Genomic DNA, 11,985 nt, shown 5'->3' with positions numbered 1-11,985 from the left:
TCTTCCCTTTCACTGCTGCTCTTCCCTTTCACTGCTGCTCTTCCCTTTCACTGCTGCTCTTCCCTTTCACTGCTGCTCTTCCCTTTCACTGCTGCTCTTCCCTTTCACTGCTGCTCTTCCCTTTCACTGCTGCTCTTCCCTTTCACTGCTGCTCTTCCCTTTCACTGCTGCTCTTCCCTTTCACTGCTGCTCTTCCCTTTCACTGCTGCTCTTCCCTTTCACTGCTGCTCTTCCCTTTCACTGCTGCTCTTCCCTTTCACTGCTGCTCTTCCCTTTCACTGCTGCTCTTCCCTTTCACTGCTGCTCTTCCCTTTCACTGCTGCTCTTCCCTTTCACTGCTGCTCTTCCCTTTCACTGCTGCTCTTCCCTTTCACTGCTGCTCTTCCCTTTCACTGCTGCTCTTCCCTTTCACTGCTGCTCTTCCCTTTCACTGCTGCTCTTCCCTTTCACTGCTGCTCTTCCCTTTCACTGCTGCTCTTCCCTTTCACTGCTGCTCTTCCCTTTCACTGCTGCTCTTCCCTTTCACTGCTGCTCTTCCCTTTCACTGCTGCTCTTCCCTTTCACTGCTGCTCTTCCCTTTCACTGCTGCTCTTCCCTTTCACTGCTGCTCTTCCCTTTCACTGCTGCTCTTCCCTTTCACTGCTGCTCTTCCCTTTCACTGCTGCTCTTCCCTTTCACTGCTGCTCTTCCCTTTCACTGCTGCTCTTCCCTTTTCACTGCTGCTTTTGAACTGTAACGTGTCAGATTCCACTCTGTCACCCTGTCAGCCCTCTACATCTTCTTCACTTGGCATTGGCAATCCTGGACTGTCTCTAGTAAAAGAAATAAAAGATTCTACCTCTCAGCACGATGATGATAACATCTCAACAACTAGTGGCTTCTCCTGTAGAGCATCTGAGAAAGGTAATTTTCATATTTTTTTTAGGCTTTAGTGTAATTTTTACATCATGTGAAATACTTTGCATCCATTCATATTCCTCATCAACTTAGTAAATAAGTGAATGTCAACTTTGGAAGTGAGAATTGCATTTTATTTTTAGTGTTTTAGAAGTATTTGTTTCAGTCACCGTTTTAATGTAACTGTGTTCAGAAGTGCATTATGAGACCTTGGTATTACAAAAAAAATCAGTTCTGATTTACCCACTCTCAGCTAGTTGTATGTAAATATTGAACTGGGATGGTAGCAAGTGAAAGTGAATTGCTTTAGCTCAACAACTAGGTTTATTGCTTAGAAGGAAGAGCTACTGTCCAACAGACAGCTAGTGAGTAACTACAGGTGACAAATGGCAATGCAGGTTGTTTTCTTGTGTTTCACAAAGAGCCGATAAAGGAACTATTCTCACTGTGCAAGTTTTGAGCTGCTTTTCTGGCCTTTCTTGAAAGAAGGCTTCAGCTGTCAGTGCTGCCGTGTTTTATGCCGAGTTCACTAAGGAATGATTTTTGTATTAAAGAGCTTAGGTCAGTGTGATCCTTAATAACGGGAGTTCTTTTTGTCCTCGAGGCTTTTATATCCAGTGTTTGTCTTTTTGGCAGATACCGCAGTTTCAAAAAATAATTCAGCAGCACTGCTCTGGTCCGCAGAAGCTGAAAGATCTCATTCCCTCACCCAACATTCTGCGTCTAGTTCAAAGAAACCTGCATTCAATTTATCTGCTTTTGGAGCTCTCTCTCCTGTAAGTTCTGCACAGTATTTGTTTTAATCATTTGAAATGCATACCCATTTTACTGACCAGTTACCATGCTATGTTTCTACAGACGCTTGGAAACACTTCTGTCTTTAAGACAAGCCAGCTTGGAGACTCTCCATTTTACCCTGGAAAGACCACTTATGGTGGAAGGGCTGCAGCTGCAAGGCAGACAAAAGTGCGAGCTGCTCCTTATCAGGTAAGAGAAAAACAGTGTGGTAAGAAATTGTGGTTGAAATATTAAAGTAGCACTGTAGCTTTGAGAGGGGAGCCAAGAATGTGGCAACAGCTCCTATTCTTCCCTCTTTGCCTACAAAGAAGTTTAAATGGCAATTGTTATTCAAATTATTTTAATGGTTATTATGTAAGTATTTGTTGGAATGAAGGAGAATGACTGTTAAAGCTAGATGTTTGTAGTTGGGATTTCCTCTGTTAAGTCTTTAAAAATATTCCATTTGAGTGCTGTTGTATACCTCTAACTGTATCACGTTAAAATAACGTCATGCAATTAGAACAATGACAGCACAACACTGAAAACTTGTGCTTATAGTAGCAAAAGCTGCAGTGGTCAGACCTGTCTGATATTTATCTGTAGAAATTACACAATCGTATCTATGCTCATGCTATGAATAAATTGTATGAGGCTGTTAGCTCTTTACTGTATCTAGAATTAGCATTACAGATCCTTTGTTCTAATACTGAGAGGAGCATGCAGGACTAAATGCCAATCAATACAGGCTATTCAGAGGCTGTCGAGTCTCTTCCTTGGAGGTCTCCCTAAGATGTCTGGATGCAGGCAAGAGAGTAGTAGAACTAAAAACTCCTGGTTGTGGTTATATACACTGATTTAAAGATGGTATTGTACCATCACGAAACTCCTGAGGTCTGTGTTGTTAGTGAAAGCGCTGTCTGGATCACAAGCCTTTGCTTCAGTTCAGTTTTCCTAATTACTGCTTCAGAGACACCGGCAGTCATAACATCTTCCATCTTTACTTTCTACACATATGGGCTTCTTGTTTTTGTTTTATCCCGTGTGCAAGATGTATTGGAGACACAGTTAAACTGCTATAACTCAGAATGTTTTTTCATTGTCTTGAGCTCCCAGCGAATGCGTTTTTCTCTGTCATCGGAGAATATTGGTTATATTGTTCGTGTAGCCTGGGGCCATAAAATACACGTGTGTTTAACTCAAAATTGAACAGCATGACAATTACAATGTTGTTTTTCAGACACCAGTAAGGCAAATGAAAGCTAAACAAGCAAACGTGCAATCCTATGGTGTGACGAGTTCCACAGCACGGCGCATCCTGCAGTCACTAGAGAAGATGTCAAGTCCTCTGGCAGTAAGCAGCACTCCTTTTAATATATTAGTAAAACTTAGTAGATGTGCCAGTAAAGAATGAAAGTCTTCCCTATGTTGAGCCCTGTTTAATTTATTGCATTATTTTTTCCACAGGATGCTAAAAGAATTCCATCTTCTGTTCTCTTGTTTCTAAAGATACCACCACTGTAAACAGCATCAGCAATAAAAAGGAAGAAGAAGAAGAATATGATGGTCCCTTCAGACCTGCGAAGGTCTTAAAGGAAGGGAGTGTGTTAGACATTCTTAGAAACCCTGGTGAGATAATGAACTTCTTTTTAAAATATACTGCAAAAAGAAAAAAAATGCTAACGTGGATTTAGAAAAATTAGAAAAGCTTATGTGATGGTTAGTGCAGTATTAGCTGCAAATACAAATGTAAGGAAACATTATGTTAAGTCTGTTAGGATGAATCAGCCCATTCAAAGTGGCTTTTATTACTGAAAGTAAAACTGCAACTTCCCTCTGAATGGACAGTCACTTTTTTCATCACTTTAAGAGAAGCAGGATATACAGCCTTGCTACTCAGAGGCTTCATTGCTGATGAAAAAATAAGCCAGCAAGACAGTATTTGTTTTATCTTTACAAGCAACTTGAGCTGCTACTGAAGATGCGCTTTCTTTAGTGTTTGTTAGTAGCATCTGTTTTCTGTTAGAATTGGCAACTTGAAATAAGAAGTCAGCCTGTGTCCAGTGCACTTTGAAGAAAGATTATAAAATTGACAGTGTTTGCTGCCCCCACACCTCCGTCGCCCCGCACCGCACATCTGATGGAAGAGGCGTGGCGGAGGCAGCCCCGGGTGCATCTCAGATGCCTGGCACTGCCACCCGGGTGCATCTCCTGCCGGCTGGCAGACAAGGACAAGCAGCACGGGGACAGCAGCCAGCCGGCCAAGCACCCCGTGCCTCCTCTGATGCAAACTGGACAGCTCATGGAGGAGGCACAGCGAAGGCAGCCCCGAGTGCTTCTCACCCGCCTGGCACTGCCCACCCCCCTGGCTGCCCCCGCACCTCCGTCGCCCTGCACTGCACACCTGATGGAGGAGGCACGGCGCAGGCAGCCCCGGGTGCTGCTCAGCCGCCTTTGACTGCCACCCAGCTGCATCTCCTGCCAAATGGCAGACAAGCAGCACAGGGACAGCAGCCAGCCGGCCAAGTGCCCAGCAACCACCTGCACCACCACAAGAGGCCAGAGCAGCGGGCACAAGCAGCACACTGGCAGCCAGTGTCCCCGCCACAACCAGGAAGCCACTGCGCTGCCAGCATGTTCCAGGCCACAACCACCGGCGCCAGGCGGAGCTGCCTGTGTCAGCATGGCGGCCGGCAGGAGGACTCGGTGCCCATCACACCCCAACAGCAGCTCCAGCAGGAGCGGACCAAGAAACCGGCCCACTTGGTGGAGCAGGAGACGTGGCCGTAACCGACCAAGGCGCTTCCCTGTAGCCCTGGGCTCCTGGCCGGCCCCCACCACACCCAGAGAGCAGCGGCAGTGTTCCAGGGGCACCAGCACCGGCCCCAGCCCTACCCCTCCCAAACTGGGCTGTCCGCAAAATGGCATCTTGGACTGGGGCACTGCGGGGCTCTGAAGCTGATGGACCGACAAAGCGTTGCACTGTCAAAGCTCCGGGCTGGGAAATGCTGGGTGGGGGGTGGGAAATGGTTGGGGGGGAAGGGGTGGGAATTCTTGGGGTGGCCAATATTAGGGTGGGAATTGGGGGTGGCTGGTGGGTGGGAATTGGGGGTGGGGAATTTTTGGGGTGGGGGAGTGGTTGGGGGGCGGGAGTTTGGGGTGGGAATTCGTGGGAATTGGCGGTGGGACCTTTTTGGGGTGGGCAATGAAATGGCTGTACTCTGCTACTGGTGGGGTGGGAATCTGGGGGGGCGTTGTAATACCAGAAGAATTTTACAGAGCAGCAGCCATGCATCAAGAGAAGGGCTTCACAGAGCAGCAGCTGTGGAGGGAGAAACAGCATGAGAACCAAGGACACCTCTAGGAAAAGAATGAGTAGCTCACGGCTTTCAAGGGGGAGTTTTTGAAGGGGGGGTCGTTATTGCGGTAGCTTTCCTCCAATTGGTGTGTATGGTTTTAAACGCCCTCGTCTGTCTGCTATAAAAGCATGGCTTTTCGGGCAGTCGATGGACGCAGCCATATTTAACCATACTGCTGTCTGGCTGTTTGTCCTAGCACGCTGACCTTTTGCCTTCAGGTTTGCCAACTACTGTCTCAGGAACCAGAGTTATTAGGCATTATCCAGGTTATCATGTGCTTCTACTAATTTAATAGATTGGATGTGAATCCAATGGGGTCTGATGTTACAAATGGTGCTGGAATCTGCGGCAATAATCATTGAATGTATTAGTAATGCTCGGTTATGATGCTATTACCTCTCTTATATCCAACTAATTTGGATTTTTCAAATATGACCACGCATCACTTGAGTGGAAGGCACACGCTCATAGAACTGAATGGGAGAGTTGATTTCATTTTCCAAGCAGGCGTTCCACTTGGGCTCTGTATCACGCACTGGCCATGCGGATATGGAGTACAACTGGAAGAAATCCCTCAGACCCTGAATGCAGGAGAGAATGTGTGGTGGGTGAGAGAGGAAAGGTGCACTTTGAAGCAGGGGATGCCCTGCTGGCACTGCCTGTCGCATCCACCACCAACACGGTTTGCTCTTTATCCTGCTCCACAGCTGCTACTTTGTCAAGTCCTTCTCTTGATCCATGGCTGCTGCCATTCTTCTTGGATTACAACAGGGGGCTGGGAGGCTTTTGGCAGAGGGAGGGAAGTCGATTGGGGGTGGGAGTTTTAGGGGGTGGGATCAGAACGGATTGTTAGGGTGGGAAATGGTTGGGAATACTGTCATTTCTTGACTGTTTGCTATGTTCAATTATTAAATGTCTTTGCCATATTTCTGCCTGCCTGCGGCCGTTCCTTCAGTTACAAAGCCCACCTCCCCAGGCCCCCGGGCCCACCTTCAGGGCAATGTGAAAGGGCAGCAGAAAGGGCAGTGTCCCAGATCTGCCACCACCATTGGACCCATCCCTCCCCTCCTCAGTCAGTTCTGCGTGGGAATGGAGGGATGAGAAAGGGGGATGGACGGGAATTCTGGGAGAGCTGAGTGGCTCAGCCTGGAGTGGAGGAGGCTCACTGCCATCCCAGACACAGCCATCAGTCCCCAGGTGCAGAGAGGACTGAGCCAGGCTGCACCCTGCAGCACCCAGCAGCAGGATCCCAGTCTGAGGCCTGCCTAGGTCGTGTGGCTGCGCTGCAGGCTGAGCTATGGAGAAAGCCCCACTTGGAGATTTCTTCGCTCCCTGAATGTTCCCCCCTTTCTCCATCTTGCTCTGCTCCATCCCCAGCCGCAGCCCGGCGTCCCCGACATGTTGCTGTGCTTGCAGAGCTGGACTTGGCCCTTGACCTGTACAGGCCCCTGTCCCCACCTGTCGGATATCCACCTTGCCTTCTCACCCCTCTCTCTAGATCCAGTTCATGCCCCATCTATCTCACCTCCATGTCCCACCTACGTCCTCTCTACGTCTTTTGGTCTCCCCCAAACCACCCTCACGGTGCCTTACCTCCTGGCAGGCTCAGGGAAGGAGCACCCGGTGCCCTGAGCCCACAGGCCCAGCCCTGCACAGCACTGCACACAGCACTGTCATGGCGGCGCCCGGTGCTGCCGCACAGCATCCTGGGAGTGGTAGTTCCTGCGGGGCCTGCAGCTCCCAGCAGGCCCTGCAGCTCCCAGCAGGCCCGGGCGAGGGCAGAGGGGAGCAGTGCTGTCAGCCGGGAGCTCGCCCAGAGAGCCCGATGTTCGGAGCACTTCACACCAGGAACTTTGGACTCGGCTGCTTCTGTCCACAATGTCCCTGAGCTGCTCAGGAAGCACAACTGTCTCACCCTCTGAGAGCTGGGCTGTGCAAAGGAGGCTGCAGTTGCAGGCTCAGCTCTGCCCTGTTCCAGCAATGCACTTCCTTACAACTGGAGCACTGTCACGCTTGCTTCTTGCTTCAACGGAGCAATCGCCCACCGCTTTGCACACCTCTGTGCTCGTGCAAATGGCCACCACCCCATCCCTGCACACACACACACACACACACACACACACACGTACCACCCCATCCCTGCACACACACACACACACACACACACACACACACACACACGTACCACCCCATCCCTGCACACACACACACACACACACACACACATGTACCACCCCATCCCTGCACACACACACACACACACACACACACACACATGTACCACCCCATCCCTGCACACACACACACACACACACACACACACATACACACACGTACCACCCCATCCTCACACACACACACACACACACACACATGTACCACCCCATCCTCACACACACACACACACACACACACACACGTACCACCCCATCCTTGCACACACACACACACACACACACACGTACCACCCCATCCTTGCACACACGCACACACACACACACACATGTACCACCTCATCCTTGCACACCCTCCCACATGCGTGCACTAATAGACTCACCCGTGCACACACACATGTGTGCAACCCCAGCACTGTCCACAGCTCCGTGCACGCTCATTTGTGCATTAAGATGTGCACAGCCTTGCTCACAGCCATGTGCATACACACAAGTGGGCAAGAACAAACAGTCCACTGGCGTCCCTCTGCCTGAGTCTCACCAGCTGTGTCACCAGAAGAGAATTCAACTCTCAAGAATGAAGAACTCACATCTGGCTCCAAGGAATGTAACTCTCCTGTCTCCCAGAGATCTCCACTGTCTCACCTGGTCGTGAGCGTCCCTCACAGCCAGCCAGAAAAGCAAGCAGAGGCTGAGACCAAGGAACCCCTCCCTGATGTGCAGCTCTCTGACAGTTTCTCCTTACACAGAGTGCTGGCCGCAGCCGTGTGCATTATCACACATACTTGTATGGGCAGTTAGTGTCTAGACGTGAAGGAGACTTGCTAATTGCCCTGCTGACATATAGGGAAAAGAAAATTTCAAGCAGGAGCTGGAGCATGTATATAAAGGATGCATGGACCTACAGTTAAGGATGTGGATTTGCATCTGAGTCCATGCCTGCAGACGATGCAAGCGCTATGCATTGTCACCCAATGGAAATGATCAAACAGCTGCTTTGGGACAGACTGTTTGTAGGGCTCAGGAACAGAGGCAAGCAGTGATGATTCCTCTCTCTCTTGATTCTAATACTTGTAGGTAGAGTGCTTGAGAAAGACTTTGGAGGCTTTCCTCAGCCTCTACCTTTCCTTGTACCTTTACAAAAGCAGACAGTCTAAAAACAAGAAAACTGGACACACTTTTTGGGTTTGGTTATTTTTATTAGTATTTTTTAAATATTATAATATATATAATATAATATAATTTATTATTGTATTTATTATATTATATATATTATGTATATAATGTATATAATGTATATTATAATATATATTATATAATCATATATTATAATATATATAATATATAAATAATGTATAATATAATTTTTTTTAAAGTTGTTTTGGTGGTTTTGGTGTTTTTTGTTGTTTTTTGTTGTTTTAGTCCAGTCCAGTGTAATAAATTCTCAGTCTTACAAGGGATGAATTTTTAAGGCCTTCCTGCTGATGGACCACACTCCACTTGAACATCAAATGGAGCATGAGGTAGCCTTCATCCAGAAAGGTGGAATCTTGATGGGATGTTGCTGTCTTATGGAGAGGAATCTCGGCATCCCCCAGGCTGAGCCAACACACGGACACAGATTTCTGGATGGTGACCATCACTTTCTGCCCCTGCTCCTGCTGCCTGGTCTCTCTTCGTCATCGGTATCCAGCAGGAGATCACGAAGCCCTGGAGGCACGGTGGTATCCAGGTCATCATCTGAAACTTCTTCCACCAGATTGGAAGGGACCAGTCCTCTTGTGCCGTCCGTCAGCTCTCCCAGAAACCAGCCATCCTCATCCATGTCTCCACAGATGTAAACGTATTGTCCAGCTGTCAGTGGAAGCTCGTTTTCTGGGTCCTCATTAGGGCCCTCATAAGGATTTTGTAGCTGTGACGAGCTAAGAATCTTTGTTTTGGTGGTGATGGTCTGCGAAGATGTAGATGCAGATTGCCACTGGCCACACTTCTGACTCCCCCGGCTTTTCCTGGGGATTGGGGCATTCCTGTTTGGGATTTCTGTGCAGCCTCAGCTTCTTCCCCATCTCCTGGAGCTGTGTGCATTTTTCCTCCAGACGCTTGCTGAGCGCTCCAAGCTTGATGTCAGCCTGCTGGAGGTCTCTCAGCAGGTGGTTCTGGGCCTTCAGGGCCTGGCACTGCCTCTCCAGGTTGCTCAGGGCTTGTTGGAGGTAGCTGCACTGCTCCAGCAGCTTGCTGCTTGTGCTGCCTGGGAACCCCGGGTCTTCCTTGGCCGTCTCATTCTCCTTTTCCACATGCTGTCCCTGCAGCTGGTTGATGTCCTCTGCCTTCTCTGTGGCCTCTTTGGATGTGGAAGAGGCCTCCTTGAGCTGCCGGACTCTTTCCAACAGCTGCTGGGTACGGAGGCAGAGCGTACGCGTCTTGTCCTTGAGCCGCTCTACCTCCTCCCACATCTGCTGAGAGCTTCTGCTCCTCAGCAGGCAGCACTTCTCTCCAAGGAGGCTGCACTGTCTATGCAGCTCCTTCAGCTTCCTCAGCAGGTGGGTGTTCTGCTCCTGCTGCTCTCTGTGCTCAGGTGGGCAGGCCTCTTGTTGCTCTGCAGCCTCCTTTTCCAAATGCTTTCCCTGCAGCTGGTTGATGTCCTCTGCCTTCTCTGTGGCGTCTTTGGATGCGGAAGAGGCCTCCTTGAGCTGCCAGACTATTTCCAGCAGCTGCTGGGTACGGAGGCAGAGCGTACGCATCTTGTCCTTGAGCCACTCCACCTCCTCCCACATCTGCTGAGAGCTTCTGCTTTTCTCTTCAAGGAGGCTGCACCGTCTCTGCAGCTCCTTCAGCTTACTCAGCAGATGGGTGTTCTGCTCCTGCTGCTCCCTGCGCTCAGGTGGGCAGGCCTCTTGTTGCTCTGTAGCCTGAACACCCACCTCTGCTACAGCCCAATGGCAGGCCCTGGCCCTGTTGAAGAAGACGCGTGGCTGCCCCTCCACGTGCTCCAGGATGTACTGCAGGAAGCGTCTTCTCTGCTCCTGCAGCTCACACTGGAGGCGCTTGCTCTCCACGGCCTGCTCTGCACGGGACTTCCAGCAGAGCTGCCACTGGACTTCCTGCTGCATTCTGCGGTCCGCTCTGCTGCTGTCGCTCCTCAGCAGCACCTCCACCAGCTGCCGCTGCAGATGCCATGCCTGGCGGATGGTGTCGTTGCGCCGCTTCTGCAGCAGCTCCTGCATCTGGCGCAGCTGGGCCTCCTTCTCCTGCAGCAGTTGGCAGATCTCTGCTTGCCACTGCCTCAGGCTCTGCTCCCGCAGGCGCTGCAGCTTTGACACCCGCACCCGCTCCCACTTGGAGCGCAGTTTGTTGGCCAGCAGCTGCCGCTCCCGCTCTGCCGCCTCCTGCCGCTCACGTCTCTCAGCAGCGCAGCGGCGCTGCAGCTCCTGGGAGCAGAGCCGCTCACCCTCCAGCTGGGCCTGCAGTGCCTTCAGCTCCTGCCTCTTCTCCTCCCGCTGCGCAGGGCAGGTGGGGAGCTGTGCCGGGCCCCGGCGGGGAGAGGGCCGGCTGCCCGGGAGCCCCAGGTCTTCCTTGGCTGTCTCTGGCACCTAGAACCAGAAAATCATAGAATAACAGAATGGTTTGTGTAGGAAGGGGCCTTCAAGACTCTCCCGTTCCAAGCCCATGCCAAGGGCAGGGACAGCTTCCACTAGGTCAGGTTGCCCAAAGGTGCGTCCAGCCTGGCCTGGGGCACTGCCAGGCATGTGGCAACCACAGCCTCTCTGGGCAGCCTGTGCCAGCGCCTCTGCCCCCTCATGGTGTCCCGTCTTCTTATATCTCATCCAGATCTCTCCTCTTCTACTTTCAGGGCATTGTCCTTTGTTGTATCACTACCCTCCCTTACAACCAGTACATCTCCAGCTTTCCCCAGTTCTCCTTCAGGCACTGGATGGCCGCTCTGTGGTTTCTCCAGAGCCTCCCCTCCCCAGGCTGAACAATCCCCACTCTCTCAGTGTGTCATCTCACCTGGACATGAGCATCCTTCACGGCAAGTCGACTGGAGCCCTGCTCTGCACGGTGGCGGTGCAGAGCTCCCTGTTTTTCCTGGGAGCAGGACATTGCGTTACGGAGCATGTATGCCCAGCTCCCCACGATGTAAAAGGTGAAGAGCCTCCTCTCCAGCTCCAGCTGACGCTGGAGGTGGCGGATGCAGGCGGGCTGCTCACCATCCCAGCGCAGCTTGCTGAGGACGTCCTGCAGCTGGGCATGGGCCGCCTCGCTGCTGGGGGGGTTCCTCAGCACCTTGGCCAGCTGCTGCTGCAGCTCCCGAGCCTGGCGCAGGGCTGCATCGCAATCACGCTGCAGCTGCTCCTTTGTCGCGCGCAGCTCGGCCTCTTTCCAGAGCAGCAGCTGCCGGGTCCCCGTCGCCCGCTGCCGCTGCACCCACTCCTTCAGCTGCTGCTCTTCCTGGGCCTGCTGCTTCTCCCAGGCACAGCGCAGTTGGTCGGTCAGCAGCTGCAGCTGCCGCTCTGCCGCCTTCTGCAGTTCACATCTCTCGGCAGCCCAGCGGCGCTGCAGCTCCTGGCAGTGGAGCCGCTCGCCCTCCAGCTGGGCCTGCAGCACCTCCAGCTCCCAGCTGTTCTTCTCCTGCTGCACAGGATGAGCGCACATAGTGGTGCAGATGAAGAGGTATTGTACAAGCCATTCATTGTGCGGGCTATATTCATCTCTATAGCCGAACCATGCCAAGTCAGTGAAAGAAGTAACTTGCTGGATTCTAAAATAGTTTCGCTTGA

The 11,985-nt window shown here is 51.4% G+C and overlaps 1 protein-coding gene across 1 annotated transcript; it reads right to left on the bottom strand.

The window, feature by feature from the left end:
- Nucleotides 1–8,582: 8,582 nt before the first annotated feature.
- LOC146760893 (uncharacterized) lies at nt 8,583–11,899 on the bottom strand. The gene is made up of 2 exons (XM_085544367.1): nt 11,216–11,899; nt 8,583–10,797 (listed from the first exon to the last, which is right to left on the bottom strand). The coding sequence occupies exons 1-2, from the start codon at nt 11,858–11,860 to the stop codon at nt 9,130–9,132; spliced, it is 2,313 nt and encodes a 770-aa protein (XP_085400493.1). The 5' UTR covers nt 11,861–11,899; the 3' UTR covers nt 8,583–9,129.
- Between the last annotated feature and the right edge of the window lie 86 nt (nt 11,900–11,985).

The sequence above is a fragment of the Coturnix japonica genome, chromosome 4, assembly GCF_054131305.1.
Source record: "Coturnix japonica strain WE chromosome 4, WE-NBRP24, whole genome shotgun sequence".
Taxonomy (NCBI): Eukaryota; Metazoa; Chordata; class Aves; order Galliformes; family Phasianidae; genus Coturnix; species Coturnix japonica.
The sequence above is the reverse complement of the archived record's forward strand: the minus strand, read 5'-3'. Positions and strand labels throughout refer to the sequence as shown.